This window comes from Dermacentor variabilis, chromosome 9 (assembly GCF_050947875.1).
Source record: "Dermacentor variabilis isolate Ectoservices chromosome 9, ASM5094787v1, whole genome shotgun sequence".
Taxonomy (NCBI): Eukaryota; Metazoa; Arthropoda; class Arachnida; order Ixodida; family Ixodidae; genus Dermacentor; species Dermacentor variabilis.
The window spans coordinates 132,500,956-132,524,018 of NC_134576.1; the positions used below are offsets into that span (position 1 = coordinate 132,500,956).

Sequence of the window (23,063 nt, forward strand, 5' to 3'; positions counted from 1 at the left end):
ACGCCGTTTGCACGCGTCACGCGACGCAGGTTCGTCGCGCTTTCCGTGTGCACTGCCGATAACTTGTGCGATAGCAGGCCGAGCGTACTCGTGCTACGGTCAATCACAAAAGCAAACTACGAGACGATAAAGGCACCTGCGAACGCCTTTTTCACTCCGTTTCTTCAGCTCCCTGATCAGGGACGCGAAATTTTGCCATTTTAACATACACTTCAGCAGAATTTTCTTTGTTTAACACTTAGCGCGCTCGCCAATTTCCTTTCAGAAACGCCACGCTTAGATACACGCATGACCAGAAAGTATCGGGAGCGCCGCGCAAAGAAAGTAAGTACGCGCAAGACAGATGACTATTTTTGTTTGAGGACAGAACAAGCTCCAAAGGGCGCAAATCTTTTCTCGGATTGTGCTACTGAAACGCATGGGATCTAAGACTTTCCACTTGACGTCACGGTTCAAAGCGCCCCTGGCCTCGTTCGACGCGGAAGCGCAGCCCACGGGCGCACCGTATATCCACATGACTGCGAGCAGCTCGAAGAAGGCCACGTAGCTGAGCAGGAAGCCGACCACTTGGCTGTCCACCAGCTGCACCAGGTACAGGCCCGCCTGCATGCAGTGGTAGGGCGCGCACTTGGCATGCACACATATTCGCGACTAATAACTCACGCAGGTTTAACAATCGCACACCTTAAGACGAGACGAGAGAAGGCAGACACAGGACAAGCGCTATATATACTCGCAACTAAACTTACATTTGGAGCAGACAGCATACATAGAAGCAAGGAAGGTGTGCAGACGGCACCACGCATAAGTAGCGAGGGACACTGCAGACGCCTTACAATGCATCAGAACAAGAACCTTGCGGTAGGTTTAGGTAGGTTCCTGTCTCAGGTTGTTTATGGTGTCTTCAACGAAAATTAAATAAATGCAGTCAAAGGCCGGTTGTTGGCTCGAACCTCGTCCCACAAGCGCAACAGCCTGATGCCATAAAAATTACAGCACGATTAGCTTTACTTATTTGTTGCCGGTCTTCGACACATAAACAATCCTAAACACTCACCAAAGGCCAAACACAAAGGACAGTATTATGAACATTAAATGAGCCCTGGCGTCACGTTGCCATTCAGTATTGCATTAGTACAGCTTAAGGTGCAACCCCATAAGTTATAAGCACTGCAAGCTCTCACCCCGGAGCCACGGGGGAGAACTTGCGCACGCGCAAAGCTGTTGTCGCTTTTATAGGCAAATTTCCTTGCTATCCGCAACAAGGCGCACGCGCCAATTGTCTCACTGCGCTAGCTGCCATCGGAGGGAAGGATGTGGTAAGGTCAGCAGTGATTTACTCGTTCCACGTCTGCCTCTGGGCCATAACGGTTAGAGAGCGTCCAGCTATCGCGCAGGGGAACCCTGGTTCGAATCCCGCCCCTAGAGGCATTTTAATTTTATATAAGTAGTTGCTAAGCTAGGCGAGACACGAAACTATAGCTACGAGCTGCTTGCCGCAATGAGCTTAATCAGAGGCAAATAATGCTTCTCGGTAAGCTAATATACGACTTTTCACCAGAAGCAAATAACGCGATGTCAACAGCATTTCGAAGCCAAATAGAGCTTTGCGTGTTGACAAAAATAAGCGTTCGCAACTATATTTCGCCGCATACCTCGGTGACGAAAGGCAGACCGATCAGGAAAGCGACGACGCAGTAGCCGACCGCGAAGTGTCGCCGGTTCCGCTGCACCAGCATGCAGCAGTCGGCCCAGTGGGTCAGCGCCACGTCGACCATCGACAGCTGCGCAGACGCGTGAACGAAAGCGCGCGTGAACGAAAGGGCATTACGCGTGAAAGAAAGGGCGTTACGCGTGTACGAAAGGGCGTCAGGCGGTCCCCAACCGTATAGGCGTGGAGCCACGACAACGTCGCGACTGTGGAGGAAAAAAATTCCGCCGGAACCCATCCCACGATGACTGTCGACGGTAATGCGATTAACATTCAAGCTATTACGTAGTGACGTACCGTACTGCGTACCGTACTGCCTATTCGGAATCCGTAGTGGTCATTCTGATACCTCCGTTGCTTTCGCGATCACGTGCGACATACGCCGCCTCCGGTATCGGCTCACTTTGCTACGACACTCGCGTGCCAAGGTTATGGGCGACGACGGCTGCAGAACGACGACGATGGAATGACGAAGAAGTAACGGCGTCGACGGAAAGACGAAGGCGGCACGACGATTCTAAAATGATGACAATAGCATAACGAAGACGACTCTGTCTCGAAGAGTGTACGACGACAGTGGCGTAACGACGACGGTATGATGACAGCCGGATTACGAAGCTGTAGGGAATGCGATGGAACGACCACGAAGGCACGAAAACGACCGCATGACAACGAATGAACGACGATGACGATCTGACGACGACGACGGGATGACAACGGCGGCATAATCACGATTGAATGACGGCAGCACGATTAATACAGAATGACGTCGATGGAACGATGAAGACAGTATGACGACGACGGCATATGGAGCTAACGAAAAGACGTTTCCGAAGCAATTACGATGGTAACGCGAGAGCGTGACGATGACCGCACGACTACAATGCTATGACGAAGATGGCGTGACGAGAGTTGGATGAGGAAGTTAGAATGACGATGACGGAACAACCACGACGACGGTATATATGACGACGATTGCATGGTAACGGTATGAGGACGATGGAATGACGACGAGAGTATGACGACGATAGAGTGACGATGACGCCGTGACGAGAGTCGGGTGACGAAGCAAGAATGGCGAAAAGTGCAACGACCGCGACGTCATCGTGACCGCGACAGCATAACTTAGTGACCCAAACTATTCGACAACTCGGCGCCGAGGCTAGACAGAACAGGTAGGCTCAACGTGCCTAAAGTATAGGCAACTATTGCTAATCGCATAAGAGAAATCAAGACGGAGTCAAAGAACCTGACTTGAAGAATCAATCGAGGAAATCTTTGTGCCGGATTGGTTGGCTACCACATATAATGCAAGTGCTGCGCAATACTTATAGACGAACGCTAGCGAAAATAAGCTACACACACGCAGCAGCCGCAACCGTGGCTTGATCCTGTCAAACATCAATTAGGATGTGGCGCCATCTGCTGCTGCCGCTGGGCACCTCACCTGCGAGCTGGTGCCGGCGATGAGGACGAGGAGGAAGAACAGGCTGGAGGAGATCCAGTGCACCGAGTACTTGCTCATCGCCACAAATATCACGCTCTGGCCTGCGCACAGTCGACGAGGCCGAGCGTAAGTAAGTGTGCCTGTTCATTTATAACCGTTTTTTTTTAATGCTGCGGTCTTCGAAGAGCAGGCAGCTGGGGAAAAAGTATGTTCGCTCTTTAGCGCGCATCTAAATACAAAAGATTCAACTGGTGAATCAATACTGAATAAAATGAAACAAAAGAAGAAACACCAGTTCTAGTGCACTGATAAAGCATAACCGATGGCAAGCAACAAACCGGCATGACGATACAGCACCTGTCCTCCTGCGGGTCACGAAAGTCAAAGGTAATACGCCGTTATGACACATTAAAGCAAGTGCGTCTGCTCAGCCCAAAGAAGACGGCGGTAGGGGGTGAAGGGTGGGGACGATTAAAAGCAACACAACGAATGGCGGCAAGCAACATTTGCCACACAGTTTAATGTATACAGCCCCTGTGTGCTGCCAGGTTCCTCCGTTAGAAAAAAAAAAAGAAAACGTTAAGACGCGCAAGTACTGCCAAAATATGTTAACTCAGGGTGACTGGGCACATTGCTATAAATGCTGAAATACGACAACTGCGCTCGGGTACCGGAACGAAATTAATTTTTACTTGGCGGATTAATTCGTCGAGAAATTAAGTAATTGATGAAGAAACGACACAAGTCTCTATCTGCATCGAAACTGTAGGTCTATTCGTTGACTGACTGACGATTATATGCAACTGTTCATTAATTGGGTGAGTGAGTGAGTGAGTGAGTGAGTGAGTGAGTGAGTGAGTGAGTGAGTGAGTGAGTGAGTGAGTGAGTGAGTGAGTGAGTGAGTGAGTGAGTGAGTGAGTGAGTGAGTGAGTGTTAACTAGGTAGGTTTTATGCGCTCCAAAGTTGCACCTGCATGGCTATGGAGAACGCCGCGTTCTCGCATCGGAACGCTGCAATCGAGGCCGGGAGTCGAATCCGCGACCTCAGTCGAACGCGAACAGCGAGTGTCCCCTCGGGAAACCTAGACGCAGTTTCGTACCTCCGTGCACGACGTTCTTGACGGGGATGTTGAGACTGAGCGCCATGCTACCCAGCGACGAAAACACGATGATGGAATACATCAGGCTCGCCGCGAGCGTCAGCAGCGTCACCATGAACACCACCCTGCGAATAGGGTGCGCGCGCAGCCACGTGACGCACCTGAGCTTTGTATACGTCACACCGGCTGCGGCATATATCACTCTCACGCGGGCGAAGATATAGAAACGGACAGTACTAGAAAGCTAGGCAGCTCGCGCGGTGATAGCCCTTTAGTTGCACTATCGTCAGATGAGATTGTGTATATCTTAAATTTTTTATACACCTTGTAAAGAATGAGTATGTGATAGCGAAATGTCCATCCAGTTTTAGTCATTACAATATCCAATTTGCTTACTTTATTATATATATATATATTACACGACAACACGAGCGTGTCGTGTTGTCTGGTCTTGTCCGTCCCTATATAGCATCATTTCGCGCTGTCCCCAAGTGATGGCAATTACGGAAGCAGCTTCCGGTTGGCGGTAGTAGAGGAGAGTTTGTACGCTCCGCTGACAACCATTCTGCGTTATTATTCCTTCGGGTCCCATAACGGTTCCCGTTCCGAACCGTTACAAGATCGCACCCCTGGCATCTTTTGTTTTGTCTACTCCATAACATTACTTAGAATTGAAAGCAAAAAAAAAAGAATTCTGGGGTTATACGGGCCAAAACCACGATTTGATTATGAGGCACGCCGTAGCGGGGGACTACGAAATAATTTGGGCCACCAGGGGTTCTTTAACGTGCATCTAAATCTAAGTGCATGGGTGTCTTCGCATTTCGCCCCCATCGGAATGCGGCCGCCGTGGCCGCGGGATTCAATCCCGCGACCTCATGCTTACCTAGCAGCCCAACACCACAGCCACTAAGGAACCACGTCGGGTTTGATAGCAAACAGTTTACGAAAACGTGTGTGTAAACGCCGCTAATCGTTTAAAGCAAACCTGTGCAGCTGGATTTATTCGTGCTGGCTCGATTACCTGTGCACGTTCTCGAAACGGCGGCAGAAGCTGCCGAAGGTGACCACGGGACCGTAGCTGACGCCGATGGTGAACAGCACTTGTTCCACAGCACGAGTCCACACCTGTTTCGTTGTGTGCGAAAAAAAAATTGGCGAAGGACTTCCTTATTTAATTGAGCACCTTAGAATAAACCTTGAGCTTGAAACCTCTTTTAAAGGGAAGTCGCAGTTGGTTCTGTATGGGACAGTATTAAAAGCCTGAGTTTGAATGTAAGGCATTCCATGCCGTATTGGGGCGTCGCTGATTCGCAAACTTTCGAGAGACCTTTCAACTGACACGTTGGCAAATCACGACGATAAAGGTTAACTGAACACAAAACAAACGCGCACGAGGTGTTCCTGAAAACGGGCTCGAAATACTTTAAAGGTCCACTGCAAAAAAGTAGTAGTAGTAGAAGTAGTAGTAGCAGTAGTAGCAATAATAATAATAATAATAATAATAATAATAATAATAATAATAATAATAACCGAACTGTGTACGAAGCGTCGCTTCAGCTTCCGTGAAAAAAAAATAAGTTTGAAGTACGAGTGGATGCATCACGAACAGCTTGCAAAAAAACAAAAAAAAACGTTCTCTTCATACCGAAACTGAAAAAGAAAACACCGCCATTACCACTTGCCGGAAGTGACGTATGACCCAGTACAGTGAGAATTGGCATGATCCTAGCATGGCTCCTCGGCATAGCCGCGGAGACTACAGCGTACAAATGTGCGAAGTTGGGTTAGTTGGTTCAGCATCATTCTGAGACAAACAGCGTAGCAACAGGACCGCGAAGACTGCTTGTGTTGTTTTGTTTTTCATTGGTCCTGTTGCTGCGATGTTTTTTTTTTTTTTCTCTCGGAACAATGCTCCGAGATTAGATGGTGCCCACTGCTGCCCGCTGCGACGCGCTAAAGAATGTCCGAGGTGATTTCCTCGTATCTATGTCATGTTTGCTCACCACAAGGTGCACGCGTAATCGGGGCGGGTGCCATTTAAATGATGCTAATAAGAAAATTAGACAATTACCAACCCTACAGGTTTGCTAAGCTTTCTTCAATAGTGTATAAAGGTATACAGCATTGATTCATTGCCAATCTAGCCAAATGCAAAATTTCGTCGCCGTTGTCCTTTAATCACAGGAAAGACGAGACACTTAAGTGAGTTTCCCGGCATTGCTCTTAACACGGCGGCAGAAAATTTTAAATGGCTGCAGACAGAAAATATGAGCTAGTAATCGTAAAAAAAAATGGGCTAATAAGCTATTTAGCCTAAGAGTCGCACGATCGATCCTAATGAAGGACTTGAGAAATCCCCTTGTTCGTAGAGTTTTTTTCTAAAAGATAACGTCAAAGATTGTTAGGAGAAAGTGAACACGGCCCCAACTCTTCAACTTGCCCCTAGTTAATTAGCATTTCTACACAAAATAAAACTTCGAAAATTCAAGCGGAATCAGAGTATACAGGTAACAAAAAATAACAGCGACGTCTCAGTGCGTGACGTGCAAACGTCGTATATGGACGCTGCGAACATGCACAGCGTGCGCCGCGCGGCGTCGAAGCGATAACGAAAAGGGCGCGGACGCGTCGATTATCTTTAATTCCAAGCGCCTTCCTCCTCCGGTACGTGCTCGCTTCCTTCGCAGCGAGTAACATAATTTCGCCGATTTCACAAACGGGGCATCAACGCTTGCGCGTAACAAAAAAAAAAAAGCTCACCAACGATTACGATACTCCCTGATGCGAAATTTGAAGGCAACTCTATATGGGGGGGGGGGGGGCGTTTTCGTGTCATGATATATTGGCTGGCGCGGACAATCTGTCTCGAGCGGCACATTGCAAATGGAGCCAAGTGCGGCGCGACTGCGCCTCGCTAATCGGGAGATCGCGACAGGCAGCACGTGCGCGCGATTCACAGCAGCCGCCGCAGACAGACCTCCGCTCATGCAGCGCTTTGTTTCCATACAGACGACGCGCGCTACTCTGGCGCCATATGGCAGCCGTCGTCGCCGCAAAGCCCGTCTTGCGCGGCCCTACGCTTTTCTTCTCACGCTTTCGCAAAACCCGCCTCCTCCGCTTTCCTCTTCAGGCTCTCTTCGCTATTCATTTCCGGCTGCGCTCAGCGTTCGCTTTCATCCTTCGCAGCGCTCGCCCGCTCGGTTACGAGGGGCAACACCGACGCTCGCCGAAGGAACGGGCGCCTAAAAAGAGCGGCGCTCTAAGTGAAACCGAGACGAAGAAAGACATCACCGTGATCTGTAGCAGTTCCCGCCAGTGAGGCACCAGCATGAACCAGATGCCGAAGGTGGCGCCCTCTCTCCACAGCGTCTCGATCATGAGCGTCATCGTCAAACCGATGGGCAGCAGCGTGACCACGGACAGGCGCTGGAACGTGAGCACAGACACCTCGTCGCCTCACTCAATGCTACGGCATTTATTAGCGCAGCTAGGCCAGTCCTATTCAACCGCTATTCTGGAGCTCTGGGGTCCTGCCTTAATAAAACTTGTACTGAAGATAGAACGACTACAAACGACTGATTTATTGACTAATTGATTGACTGATTGATTGATTCATTCATTCATTCAACTTGGACAAGAAACATAAGTGAACACCAGGGTTGCTGTAACGTAAAGCTAATCAAGTTGCTGGTTATATATATTTTTTTAATTATGGGATTTTACGTGCCGAAACCACGATCTGATTAGAGGCACGCCGTAGTAGGGGACTCAGGAAATTTGGACCACCTGGGGTTCTTTAACGTGCACCTAAATCTAATAAGTACACGGGTGTTTTGAGCTAAATGTGGGGAAAGGGGGGGGGGGTTTGAAATAATTTTTCGGGGGATGTCGCAATCCTCCTGTGGGAGGGGGTGTTATGGTGTGTTGGGGAGGGGGGAGTATAAATCCCTGCTCTGATGCACACAGCTGTCTTCCTGTCTCCTGCTGCTTTTATTATCAATACCCGTCTTAAAACTGCATTCCGTGCAGTAAATCTTTATTCAAGCGTAAGTTGGCGTGAACCACCCTACGTAAAAGAAAGAAAAAAAAAGCATGTGGAACCTTTTGGGGGCGCTGGTGATCAGCGCGAGCAAGTGAAAGTGCCACGTCAGTAAGCCAGTCAAGCATGGGCAATGGTGGGAACGCGCCAGGATGAGGACGACGGCGGCTAATGCAGATGAAAGAACGGACCCATATTGAAACTTGCACATCTAGAGACCTTACGCAGGCGTGTCGAGGAACACTGCTAACGGCGTTGTAGCTAGGAGACGTGCGTCGATGGTGCACGAGATGAATTCGACGGAAAACCCGTCGGCCGTTCGTAGCTTCAAATTTACTGTCCGTTGAAGGCCACTGTATACTTACCAGTGTTTGCTATGCAGACAGTTGCAAAGTAGCTAGGAAGCGCTATAGTGTTCGTGCGCAGAACGCTAATGTCAGTAACCTTAACCTGAACGCCTGAACCTGAATGTAACCTGAACGCCGCCTCCGATTTCACAGCGAGACGCATAGATGATGTCCAAAACACGACGCCTATATGACGTGTTTCCCGCTCGCGAAATTGCTCCCGCCGCATTTAACCAGCAAAAGCATAGCCTTTGAGATCCTAATCTTATATTCAGTAGGCGTCACACTATATGGGGCGTGGCTTTGAACACCACCTATTGCGCACCTCTCGCGTTTCTGAAGACCTAACCCTCCGCACGAGGGCCGCGCATGTACCATCGACCGCGACAGTGCAACACCCTGGACAGTGGCGGCGCCAACGGCGAAGAAATGCGCCTCCAAGTGTCCGTATGATCTGCATGACGCAATAGAAAAGCAAGCCTCACAGCGCAGTACCCACCGGCGTTCGCAGGCCCGACGCGAGGCAGACGTACAGCAGCGCCCACATGAGCCCCAGGCACAGCAGGAGTTCCAGATGCAAGCTGCCCACGCGCCACGCCTGCCGGTGCGACCGGAGGCCCACGGACGTGTGGCTGCATGCATCCGCAGCGCGTGTATTCTAAACGCGTAACAGCTGAAACGACAAATCGCGATACGTGTGTTCGTTTTGAGGAAGCGCAGCGCTCAGACAACAGGGTCAGAGAGTGTGTTTCAGAGGCATGCGCATTTGTATGTATAGACAGATGTAAGAACACTGAAACGGAGACAAACACGAGCAAAGCCTGTGGGACGCGTCTCGCCGGCTGTCCGTGGCGCGTGATGGCCAACAGAACTCCAGTGTGCGCGTTCGAAACAGCCAGCGGTCAGAGCTGGCCTTGCTCCACCGGAGGAAGAATAAAAGCCTTGGTGGTTCGTGATCTCAGTGTCCTTGGTGGAGGCCACGGCCGAGCCTGAGAACCCACGTTTCTAGAAGTGGAAATCAAAGTTTCTAAAGCCTTAAGTTTCTTTTTAACTGCTGTTAAAGTTTATCAGTGTTCCAACCTGCATTTACAGATGCGCTGCCTTGAAAATAACAACTTTCTTACTGAAAGCAGAAACCTCACGCCTGCAATTTGAAAGGATGTTCTCAGAAATTGTAGATGGCTTGGGAATAAAAGAAAATTTAACGAGTACAGTCACAAACATGTTTTAGTAAATACTGCAGAGTTGTCTTTCTTCACATGCTACTGCGCAAAAAGCAAAAAAATGAAGAAGAAAGAAAGGAAAGATCATCCACGAGGATGGTTCCTGAATGATGTGTAATTGTATCGAAGGGTCCGCGAAGACTAAACATTAACCGTCTCAACGCCGCAGTTCATCCGAAACAGACAAACATACACCGTCTGTGTTGTCATTTCTCCTTTCTTATGTCCCTGTTCATGCCTAAATTTTTTCTTAACTAGTATGTATCGTCTCAGCTACTTGCTCTGTAGATGTTATGTCCAGATTTGAACTGCAGTGGAACGCACAAAGCGTTTGCTCGAACCTATGCACACAAGTGAAGTCGAGCGAGTGCACGACTCACAAGAAGTGCTCGCTCATTGTCTCGGTGACGTTGACGCAGTCCATGACGGCGTCGTCGTACTTGAACGGTCGCATGTGCAAAGGCAGCGACGAGCGGTTCTGGTGGCCTTTCCGTGCAGAGCGCTGCACGGAGGGGTGCAACCCGCACAGCCGCTGCGCATTGCAGAGAAGCCCGTTAGCGAAAACTGCTTCTCACGCACCAGTAAGTGGCATGCACATCGATCGCAAAGACAAAAAAAAAAGCGATTGTAAAACAGCGCATAGACATAACGTTTAAAAAAGCGTCGCCTCTAATGAACTGAATTATCTACGCTTGTAAAAACTGCTTCGCCAAAACGGCGAACTTGACTACAGGTTTCTGCGTCGGATGCCTCAGGTTAACAAAGATAAAACATTACAAACTTACCTTGTTTGCTGACCATGCTTCACAGCAGCGGATTTCCGCGATCACGCAATATGATTATTAATTAACAACAAGTTTGCTTATCTGCCATCAATTATCTTTTTCTTTTACGTATGGAAGCACGTTGTAATTGCAGAAATGAAGTCAGCCACTACAAAAAGCACAACCTATCGCTAGAAAACTGTCCGCCTTGCACCAGATCCTACAAATAAGGAGTCAAAAATATTCTGCAGACTGCATTAATTTCTGTTAGCAGTAATGTGCTTCCGAACTGTTGTGGAAAGCGAAAGCAAGGTTTACCCTCTCGCTGAAGGCGTCTCAGAACCCGGCCTCCGAGATTCGCACTGCGCGTCGTCCGATCTCGGAGGGCGAAATGCAAGAACGCCCGTGTATGCTCAAAATTTAGCTGCGCGTTAAAGAACGCCAGGCGTTCGAAACTAACCCGCAGTCCCCCACTACACACGGCGTGCCTCACAATCAGGCCGTGGTTATGGCACCTTTAGAAACCCTCCAGGGTTTAATTTCGGTGTGCATACCCTCTCGGCCCTGTAGCAGGTCTCGAGCTGCTGCTCCCAGAAGCCGTAGCATCCGGACAGTGGCACCAGGTTAAAGTCAGTGAAGGACAGGAGCAGCTGCAGCAGGGACTGCGCCAGCAGCGCGTGCAGGTAGCCGCTCATCAGGAAGCTCACCAGGCCCGCGCACACCTCCACACCTGCAGCGCACCATACGCGCAAGGGTGCACGATACACGCGCCTGAGGTCATGGCTCGATCTGCTCTCTCGAGATCGGTTGTTTCGAAGGACTCTCGCGCAATGATGCTGATTTGTGTGGCAATGTCGACCTGCCTCTCGGGCACGGAGGAAGGAAATAGCCTATAGGGGTCAGCTTTACGTAAGAATAACCGAGCCAAGAAAAAAAGTGTTGGCCGAATACGTGATCGTATCGCGGTAACTGCCTGTGTCCTCCACCGGCCACGCTATAGCGGCGCTTAGTATTTAGACGTTCTTCTAAAAAGGCAACCGGTGCGACGTACGGCAACGTGCGGTGTACAGCCACGTTCGCACGTCGCAATGAAGGCGATATAAACGTATGCGCCGCAGTTAACGACCGCAGTTGCCACGAGCACATTGGGAAAGAAATGCGCGCGCAGCGGTTGGCGAGGAACCCCGCGCACAAGAGCGAGTCGGCAAAAAGCCGGGAACCGGGCACACTGCAGCAGCACTGTTAAATAACTTATACGCACTTATAAGTGAACAGAAGTGTAAATCTGCCTATGACGCGCACTCTTACACCCTTTCCGGGTCTAAGGGTGCGAGTTACAGACCGATACACACTCCCTTTTTCGCTTCTAAGGGTGTAAATTACTTTACACTGCAGTGTGGGCCGAGTCCACCAAGCACAGGGTCAGTTTTTTTTTTTTTTGTTGAGAACGACACACGGTCGGCATAGCAAGATCAAGTCCTATAGACACAGGTGAGGTCCTGGACTATAGTTGGCCCATGGTCAGCTATAGTCCAACGAAAACGGCGCTAGCGGGACAAATAAAGGGAGACACACACCGCTCTGTGTAACTGTGATCCGTTCTGTATATAGTCCCGATGTCCGCTGTTTTCGTTATATAAAACACACAAAAAAAAAGTGTTTGACATATTAGTGAGTTTGGTTTGAACTTTCTTTCCGCGAGGTAATCGCTGATCCTTGCACAACATATAACAATAAAGTGACGCTCGCTGAACACGCAACAAAGGAACTGTCATTTCACAATCGCTCCTTCAACAGTTCGCGTTTCATCTGAATGTAGGAAAAAAAGAATTGAGCCGCGATTCCCAATAAATATTGCTGTAAAAGCGCGAGCTTACAATAAATATTAGGTCTATACTTGATTTCTGAACCAAACTGGATTACAGTCGGCCGCTGAGTGCCATAACAATGGAACAGTGAAAACAGTCACAAATAGGCTTGCAAGCATACGTATGGCATTGAAATACGTTTTAGCTATGGAACAAAAGTACATTGCCCCTTGAAGTACACTCGTATAGTCGGGCGAAAGAACCAAATAAATCTGTTCGGGTTTAGACAGCAGAAAGAGCCAAATAAATGGATTCGGCTTATTAAATGGATTAAGCGCTTCGAGTAGCACATTTGTTGCTGAGAGGATATTTAGGCAACGTTTCTTATTTCGTTGCGTAATTCCGTCGAGAACAGCATTCGGCCACATGCACATCTGAAAGGGTAAGTACAAACGGCTATACCTAAAGAATGACTTGATATAACTTTCTACCGCTTCTGCCATAAAGAAGGTGCACGCCAGGTTACTTTGAGCGGAGTACAAGGCGTCGCCCCCTGAACATCGCAATGTATTTACAGGGTCTTTCAGCGAACACTTAAAGAAAATTATATATTTTTTTCATTGTCTGGCAGGTAGCACAATGCTAGCACATGAGCTGGCCTAGTCGAAGAGGCGGACATCATTTGCACAAAAGATTGAAATGCATGATACACTAATTAACAAAAGTGCACTAATTAAGTCATTAACTAATTACGTTATGTCACATATTGCATCTCACAAATTCTAGCGGGTGAGACTGCAAGGCACATCAACTTGAAAACAATTATGGGGCTGACACCATTTACGAGATATGCGCCGTCAAACTTGCGGTAAAAATGCACTGTCGTTGCACTTCTGAACAAAACGTCGCTTTATGCATTGAAGCACAAAAGTGACCGGAACGCCAATGCATTTCTCCTCAAAGTTCGGGAAAAAGTATCTCGAAACTGGTGTCGTCCTGAGAATTCGTGCCGAGTGGATCCTCCTTGCGAACTCCCCGGCTAGGATTTGTAAGTTGCAATATGTGCAGTAAGGTGATCAGTTAAACACTTAATTAGCGATTTTTTTCAATTAGTCGATGACGCATTAAATATTTTTCTTACAAGTAATTTTCGCCTCTTCGGATTGCCCAGCTCATGGACTAGAACTGTGCTATGTGCCACAGGTATTTTTCTCATAAAAACATTTGGAAGTGTTCGCTTCTCATGCAAACTTCTCAGACTTCTGCAAACTCGTTCGTATCCCCCTCCTCGGTTTCTTTATAGGACAGACCCTGACCACTCACAGTCGTGCGCCAAATGTGCTCATGACTCATGCTCTCTTGTACGCATGCTCTGGCTGTGCCCAGCCCTTAACGCCTCTCGTGCACCCATCACGAAAGAGCAATTGGAGGAATCCCTCAAGAGCGCAGCAATCTCCACATTGAACTCCAGGCTGTCCAGAAGGTCCACGACATTGCGGCGGGACATCGTCGCCCGGTCCCATCGTGGGCGGAGCCACCGACTTGATCTTGCGGCTCCCCTAGATCTCAGTTCCTCAGGACTCAAGTAAAGTTCTTGTCATGTCATGTCATGTTCGCTTAAACACGGGGTCGGTATACTATGATATTGTTACGTGTGGAAAGACACAGACCTGTTCACACACCGTGTTCGACACCGTGTTTTCTTTCTTGGGTGCATTCCGCAATAGCTAGCGATGCTTCACATTGTCGTGGCGTATTGTTTGTACTTCGCTTTGTATGTCTTACGTAGGTTCCTCTAATGCCGTACTTGCTCGACCAAATGTACATTGTATTCCTATATACTGTATTGTTATGTACCCCACTCCTGCCTAAAGCCTGACATTCGGGCTGGCAGTATGTAATAAATAAATAAATAGACGAAAAAGCGCTACTTACAGGCTATTTACACTGGAGCCAGACAGCCAGGCTGACCTTCGCTCGCGTCTACGGCGCAGACCTACTGCATCGTCGTTCTCGCGGCGGCTCGTCTCTTGAGCATCTCTAGATGACATCGTAATGATATATATCGCCCACTACGCATGTATATACAGCGCCGCCTTGCCTCTGGCCATGGGCACGCATCTGGTGACGGCGCCGGGTCCGAGCCGCGTGTACTGGCCCAGGATGAGCTCGAGGTAGAAGAGCGGGTAGCCGACCGCCACCAGCGCCACCATGTACGCCAGGAGGAACGAGCCTGAGCATGGTTGAGGCACAGGGTTAACTTGACTTGCTTCACAAGTGAGGGTGGATTCGCTTTATTCAAAGGTTACGGCAGCTTGACAAAAACGTTTTCATTTTGCTTTTCGTTTCGCCCCGTCGGTATGCTGCCGGCAACCGAACACTGAGCCACCACATCCTAACAGTTAGCGCAGGGACTGCGTGCGTGGCTTGCAAAGTCGGCCATGCCCCCATGCATATGATGCAATCGAGCGAACGCGCGACAAACAGGCCTGAATGACCGGCTTAGAGAGCACAGGAATGCTGTAAACGTTCTGGCAGGCGCTGGCCACTTGGCTGACCACTGCCGTATAGATGCACACGAAAATGCCCCAAATGCCCCCCGTGTTTTCACAACAACGCAAGTGCGTGTTTTCACAACAACGCAAGTGCGTGTTTTCACAAACACGCACTTGCGTGTTTTCAGAACAAGCAAGTGCTCAGACGGTTCGCCAGGCGGTTAGATAAGAAAATACCTGAGGTATACTGCATTGCAAAAGCTGCTGATAAATGTGTAAGTGCTCCTTCCCTGACACTCACTCATAAAGAGTTGTGTCTTGATAACAACCCGATCAACGCATTGTGATGGGTTGCTGTGGATGCCTATCGGCGTCGTTGCGCATGTGGTTTTCTCCTACGTGGTACATTCGTCTATGCGTCCGTCTGCGCATTTATTTGAGCATACGGCGGTTTATTGCATGTTTTCTTTTTTTTTTATGAATAAAGCCTGCCAGTTGAAGTCTAGCGCTCTTTCATGTCCCAACTTTTTTTTTTTCGTTAGCCTTTTTAGCGCTAGTGACTATGGCTCAGCTTCCACAAGTGTGCTGTGATGTGGACCACCATCGACAACAGCACGGTGCATCTATTATTTAATATGCTAAGCACTCGATTGGGTATCACATAACAGTGATCAGATGCAATGGAGTATTGCTTAGGTAGCAGGTACCAAGTAGCAGAAGTAGTAGTAGTAGTAGCTAATAATAATAATGATAATAAACAAATATTCACAGGGTCTCTTATCATTATGTTATCCTTAAGACGACTTGAAGGCGAAAGACTAAGTGCCGATGCATTAAAAACGAACACATGACGTACACATTCCCCTTAATTTGCTTAGTCTACTTCGCCATCCCTCTTAATTCCAAAGGTCGAGTGTTCGACTCCCACCCAAGATCGTGGGTTCGAGTGCCTTAATTGAGCTATCTTAAATAAATTAGCCTTCATTAACATCAAAAGTCGTGGGTTCGAATGTCTTAATCAACTATATCTTAATTACATGTGTCATAATTAACTTCGCTTTAATTATCCCCAATGGTGCTGGGTTCGACTCCCACCAAAGGTCGAATGCCATAACTCTATATCAGTTAACTGTACCTGAATCAACTTCGTCTTCATTAACACCAAAGGTCGTGGGTCCGACTCCCACAAATGATCGAGGGTTCGTAGCCATTTTGTACATCTCGTGTCATCGACGCGTTTTCGGTTAAAGCCGACTGACTAATGAGACTTATAAGGCTTTAGCCTTAATAATAATCTCATGTCCACTGCGGGACGAAGGCTTCGCTTAGCGATCTGCAATCACCCTTGGCTTTCGTTACATGTGCGCAGCACAGTAAACACTGCAAGAAACAGAAAAGTAAGCTGCAGGCAGTTCACCTAAATCAGTGACGCATCCCTTCTTTCCCTCAGTTTGTCATATCCAAAACGAAAATAACCAGACGTTTTCAATAAAGCCCATCAGACGCGCTAAACCTCAAGGCCTGAAACGGTAAAGTATAAGGAACTGTATACACATTCGCACCTCCTCCATTCTCGTAGAGCATCTTGGGAAAGCGCCAGATGTTGGCCATACCGATGGCGATTGCGGCGCAGGACAGGATGAGCTGCACCTCGCTCGACCACAGGCGACGGTCGGGCGACTCGGCCAGCGAATGCACCTGCGCGCGCAGGCACGTCGGGGGAGGTCACGTGCCACCCTCGCTCCCGCGAAAATTTCGTTACAACGAGTTCTGTGCCCCTGAACCGCAGCATGTATGCGCTTAGACCCAGTTCCCAAGCACGGATCGTCCGAGGGCTCGCTTCATGGTATGGTACAGGTGAAGTGTTTATCGGAAGCCATGGATTGCCACTGTCAGTGCTGTCACGACTGCAATGAGTAAATCCTGGGCACTTCCTTGTCAGTGAGTGGGGCACACTGTGTGTGCAAAAGGAGCTGGCTCCGTGATTTGTGCACAGTAAGGCTACTAAGCTTATTTATTTATTTATTCAATTATTTATCTATGCAGGGTGTGCATTTCCGAAGTATAACAGGCGCAGTCAACTTGACACAACTTATCTACAATTGTGTCAAAAAGGAATATGATTGATTGATTGATTGATTGATTGATTGATTGATTGATTGATTGATTGATTGATTGATTGATTGATTGATTGATTGATTGATTGATTGATTGATTGATTGAGCTAGTGAGTGAGTGCAACGTCCCAAAGATAAAAATCACACTTCGAGGAATAATTTTTTGCCGCCTGGGTTTGTGTAAGCGTTGTGTGTTGTACTCGCACACGACTGTTTTTTTTTGTTTTCTTTCGCATCCCGCCCCCGGCGTCGGAATACAGCCCGGCCATGACCGAGGATCAAACCCGCAACCGCGTGCTGCAGGAGCACAACGTCATAGTCACTGCACGGCGCGGGTATATATAGTGTACAGGTTTGGGCAAGTTGGAACTGCATGGCAGGGACACGACGAAGCAAGACGAACACAACCAAAAGATAATGACTAATAAAAATAAAAATGAACGCACCAAGTGTTGAGGCACGTCGGCAGCAGAGGTCAAAGGAAGTATGTTGCGCCGCGCGCTCGAGCTGCTCCCCGACGTCTAGAAGAAAGATCGGCTACATGAGTCAACATTGCGGTGCCAGGACGTTCAAGACTATATAGGGAGATCCAAGGACCGCGTGGTCATCACATTCTACAATACAAATAAGTAGTTCTCTGACCAAGACAATACAATAACTAATTAATTAATTAAAGGTAAGGCGTAGTTATGAGGCCGAACGTGAAAATTGTGAACCCCATTCGAGTCCATCAAAGAACACAAACTGCAACACCTTTGATATTGCGCGGTGATTGCTGAAGGTCGTCTGAAAAGATTTGTCAAGAGCTTTCATTTCCGTTTGCAAAGGAACAGCAACAATAGGATGTAAAGGGAATCTAGCGCACGAACCTAATTTTATATTACGGTGTAACGCCAATGAACAGTTTCAAGTGACTTTAAGTGCACTATATAATTTCCTATGCACTGAGATCTTTTTTTTTTTTAATGGGGAATGTGTAACGCCCCGAAACTGTCAGTGGCTTATGTGGAAAGCCGTAGTGGAGGACTCCGGGTTAAATTCTTTAACGTGCCCTCAAAATACAGTACACTAATGTTCTCGCATTTTACTCCCATCGAATTGTAGCCATCCGCGACGAGTTATCGAGATGGTTGTGAGCCTTGATGCTATAGTTCTTACAGAAAACCACACGTCTTTTTAATGCACGAACATTGGCTATTATTTGCCACACAATACGCAATGTTCTTCCTTCGCATGAGCTACCGTGACCGCACATTCCCTATCACCTCGTTCGCTACGGCTTGACGGCTCCAGTTCGACCAATTTGTCTAATCCATGGCTCACGGACGGGCGTCTCAACGAATCATTTGTTGCTCGACCTTATCACTTTATCTCATCCGTGAAAATTGCGCCCGCTACGCGTGAATTGACCGCAGCTTTCGGAACGCCAGTTTAAGGAATTCTACGGTATTGTAAGTTTTCTTATATATACAGGGTGTTTCAGCGAACATTTTCAAATTTTTTTTAAAGGTTGCCTGTGGCAGATGGTACAGTTCTAGTTTATGAGCCAGTCTACTCGAAGCGGCGGACACGTACTACTTGCACAAAAAGAATTGCAATGCAAAATCGATTAATTAACAAGAATTCACTAATTAAGTGTTAGCTAATTATTTTATGGCCCATATTGCAATTTACAAATTCTAGCAGTGCACTTGAATTCGCAAGGCGGATCCACTTGGAGCGAATTCTCAGGACGTCACCAGTTTCGAGATATATTTTCCCGAACTTTGCGAAGAAATGCATTGGGCGTTCCGGTTACTTGTGTGCGTCAGTGCATGAAACAACGTTTTGCTAACAAGTTAACTGGTACGCCAATGCATTTCTCCGCAAAGTTCGGGAATAAATATCTCGAAACTGGCGTCATCTTGAAAATTCGTTCCGAGTGGTTCCGCCTTGTGTACTCCACGGCTAGAATTTGTAAATTGCAATATGGGCCATACTGTAATTAGTTAAAAACTTAATTAGTGATTCGTTTTGTTAATTATTCGATTTTGTATCTCAGATTTTTTTTTTTGCTAGTATTGTCCGCCGGTTCGAGTAGACCAGCTCATGAACTAGAATTGCGATATCTGCCACAGGCAACGTTTAAAGATTTTTGAAAATGTTCGCTGAAACACCCTGTATATTTGCCGATCACTGGCTTTTCGCCGTTGCCGCGCTGTGGCGGGACGCAACGGCACGAACCGCGGCTTCATACCTCGTAGATCTCGAAGGACTTCGTGCTCGAGGCTTGGCTGTGGCTGTTCGACGACGTGAATGGCACTGCGCGCTTCTGGCGAGCGGCCTTCGCCTTGTCTCCCTGCACGTGGACAAGCCCGCATCAGTGCTGTGTGGCTTTTGGCGTACGCGGCGCTGCTCAGTGACGTCAGTATAGTACACAATGACGTCAGTAGTGTAGTCAGTGATGCAGCAGCGACCATGCATGCTGACGCCACACGGTGGACGAAACGACACAAAGGAAGCGAAGGACAATGAAGCCGAAGAAAGCACGTGGGAAGGCAATTGTTGTACATCTGGTTGAAATGCAGAAATACTTAGGTAAATGGAAGTGGGCGAAAAGATAATTTGCCTCATGTGGGAGCCGGACCCACGCCTTTCGCAGTATATATGTACGAGTGCTTTACCCAGTAATGAACTACCGCGGCGCCATATATTCCCGGCCACTGTCTCGGGCATTCGTTTATGTGTACACGGTACCAGTGGCATAGCTAGGTCCTCTGGCACCCGGGGCCCATAGGTCTTCTGTCCCCCCCCCCTTTCCCCCCTCCAGTTGTAGTCGAGGAAGGCGAGGATATCGACAATTTCCGGGTGTCTTCAGACGTATATGACCCCCCCCCCTTCCCACGTACGGCACTCGGGAACCACGCCCCCCCCCTTGCTACGTCACTGCACGGTACCCCCCACACATGCACAGCCATTAAAGTTTCATCGGTCGTGAAGAGAGTATGCCTCGCAAACTCACTGGCCGAGTAGAAGCCTCTTCAAGTGAGTCATCGCAAGAGCATAATTGTCCTAGTATAGCTCAAGTAGAATCATTTAAAGATCACGTTAACTTCAAGGGGAAAACGAACACTTGCGCACTTATTTACGAAAACTTCTCACGCTAAAACCATTGCTAATCGCAGGTGCCAATCAGTCACGACTTAGGACATATCGTTAGTGAAACCGGTCGTCCAATGGCAAACAGCCGGCTTACGAAAGAAAATATTTGTGAATTTGGCCCTTGATATGTTTATTTCTGTGGGGATTACTACTTAATCGAACAGCATTGTCAACAGGGCCGAGAACTGGCCGTCAGCTTGTCACAATTAAGCTTTAGCTTCGACAAGTCAGCCTCGCACAGCCCAGAAAGCTGACAGACGAGTCCTACCTTTGGCGCCATCTTGACGAGATCGGTTAAGTGCGCGTACGTTTCCCGCTTCCAATGCGCGTCCGCTTAGACGATACAAATCGATCCGTTAATCTGGGCAGTACGAAGCAGCGAATGAAGGCTCCGCCACCAGCAGTCTTCTTCCTCCTCTTTATCTTACGTGGATCAACTCACGGGACTGCAGTTGGGCAATATCTAATTTGTGTATGGGGCTCCTGCATTGCCCAGGGGGCGCTGCGAAAATGGTGCTAAACGTGCGTGCGAATCGCGCTACAGCGCGAGCTCGTGAACTGCTCGCTTGATGGAGCTTTTAATGACAGCGCTGGAACATCGATATGCTGCAATCAATACTACCTTGCTGCGCTGCCTCAACGTGCTCGGCTTGAGGTCAAGGATGAGCACATGTAACTCTCTAACCTGTGCTGCTCGTAGTGGGGTAGTGAATTGTCACCGAATCAGCCCGACCATTTGTGGTCATTTGCACACACCTGGTCACTTCACCACTTCGCCCCGGTCGAATTGTTCGTCGATGTGACCGGGTCTCGAATCGTGAATCACCAGCCATGTCTGCTGCTATGTCGGTTTGCCGTCGGGCATGTAGGTGCAAAAGACCGAATTTTAGGACGCAGATAATCAAGCAAGCTTCAAGACAGGCGAAGCAGTCAGCACGGCGCGAAGTTTCGCTTACCCAGCGCGACGAACTGCATGAGGCCTTGAAGGAAAACGGTAGAATCTGATGTTGGGATTCAGGCCTTCTTGTTCATGGCAGCCCACGACGCAGCCGTAACGACGGTGACGCTTTTTCGAGGCTGAGCTAGGTCTCTCCGGATCGGCGTCGCCGATTCCTTCTGCTTCCAGCATTACGTCCCACGGAGAGTCCGTTTTCGTTAACCTATATAGGCTGCGGCTATCTCGCAGCGTGGTCGGCGTGGTCTGTGAGAAGTGACGTGCCTTTTCGCACTCACAACAGGGCAGAAAAAAGTGCGAATCGACGCAAAAATCGGGCTAGAAACGTGCTTCGCCACAGCCAGGGCTCAATACTACCCAAGCTGGTACTACCCAGATAACGTTTCGCGCGCCGCCACCATGCGCCGCTACTATACCTCAAGCTCCAGCGCAAGACGCCCGTAGATAGACTTATGATGATGATGATGACGATCCTTTATTATGACTTGTACCCACTAAGGGGATCGACATACCAAAAATCGGGCGACGGAATCGAGTGCGGTGAACGGGAAACTGTTTCTCCTTGCTTGTCGACGATTTTCTTCAGTAAGGAGGTTGCTCGAAGCCCATGAAAGCAGGCTTGGCCTCAGGATGAACGCCCAGTGCTGCTTTTCTTTGGAGCTTTCACGTCGGAGTACAGCCAACAGAATGTTAGCAAAGCGATGGCAGACTTCATCCTTGACATCTGGCCGTCCGTTGCCTCCCTAAAGAAAAGTAAATTTATGATAACTACTTTTTTCCCGATTCACTCCTGTCATATATGATGGCCGTTCTACTACTTTGAACACCGACCAATAGCACGTCTTTCAGCAGTAATTTCTTTTAAACCTGTAAATTTCTTTTACTCATTCTGTACAAACCGCCCAATTCTTAACCATTAAGTTACCCTGTGGTCCCGCACAAGGGCCAGATCGTCGGGAACAGCAACGAATTTTACGGGTACCTCAGACGGGGGGCGGCACTTCGCCGTATATATATGTTACACTCAGCTCCCTTTCAAATTTGTTTACACCAACATATCGATAAGTGATAATAGGTTAGAACTGTTTTTCTCTAAGCACCAAAGCAGCTCTCCGAACCTGATAACAAATTAAAGGAGCACTGACAAGTTGTAGAGGCGCTATCGCACTCACTTTTGTTACGACGACATTTAGTAGGCATCAGTGTGAAGAAGCACACACTTAAGATATCTTAATTTGGTACTAAAGGTAATTTCTAAAAGCCAGACCTCACGTCATCGACCTGACGTCATGACACAAAGTGAAATTTGCTGACGTCGCGTGTAGCAATAAGCTTAGGCATGTTGACGTTGCACGCAAAGAAAGAAACAGGAGCACTACGTCCGTTTTTTGTCAAGTTCCACGCTCCCTCGGCGTGTGTCAGCTATAGCGATCGCAGGACGGAGCGAGCTAGCGTTATGCGACGTCGTGACGCATGTCCACCTTTCAGGGGTGCGATCGCATAACGGTTCGGAAAGCGAACCCTTCGCTTGCCCTCGCGTGACTTGCCAAAGTCGCGCTTTCGATAATTGGTCAGAATAGCGCTTTCGATTAGCCAAAATCACGCTTTCAATGACGAAAGCGCGATTCTGATCAATAATCAAAAGCGCGATTTCGACCAATCACGCGAGTGCAAGCGAATGCTTAGCTTTCCGAACGATATCAGCCCTAGGTACCAAAACAGTTTTTTTTATTATTTATTGAAGTGGTACCTAGAGCGGCCTTAGGACATTGTTGTATAGGGAAAAGGAACAATGTACTACATCTATATAGACATATAAATCAATGAAGATAAAGACAAAACACTTCGATATTCCTAGCTAACCATCTAAAGCACTCTGATGCTTCAGCGTTTGAACCTTCATATATATAAAGG

At 48.3% G+C, this 23,063-nt stretch overlaps 1 protein-coding gene across 1 annotated transcript in view; it reads right to left on the reverse strand.

Moving 5' to 3' along the window:
• The window catches only part of LOC142558549 (sodium- and chloride-dependent glycine transporter 2-like), a 25,523-nt gene extending 6,108 nt beyond the window's left edge, over positions 1–19,415 (reverse strand). Inside the window, exons 1-13 of the mRNA XM_075670681.1 lie at positions 19,290–19,415; positions 17,500–17,574; positions 16,491–16,634; positions 14,543–14,674; positions 11,188–11,363; positions 10,250–10,401; positions 9,137–9,278; positions 7,552–7,686; positions 5,282–5,385; positions 4,258–4,382; positions 3,159–3,259; positions 1,656–1,784; positions 504–603 (exon numbers count right to left, since the gene is read on the reverse strand). Of these exons, the coding sequence (XP_075526796.1) occupies positions 504–603; positions 1,656–1,784; positions 3,159–3,259; positions 4,258–4,382; positions 5,282–5,385; positions 7,552–7,686; positions 9,137–9,278; positions 10,250–10,401; positions 11,188–11,363; positions 14,543–14,674; positions 16,491–16,634; positions 17,500–17,574; positions 19,290–19,413 (1,639 nt within the window). The 5' untranslated portion in view covers positions 19,414–19,415. The remainder of the gene's footprint in view (positions 1–503; positions 604–1,655; positions 1,785–3,158; positions 3,260–4,257; positions 4,383–5,281; positions 5,386–7,551; positions 7,687–9,136; positions 9,279–10,249; positions 10,402–11,187; positions 11,364–14,542; positions 14,675–16,490; positions 16,635–17,499; positions 17,575–19,289) is intronic.
• Between the last annotated feature and the right edge of the window lie 3,648 nt (positions 19,416–23,063).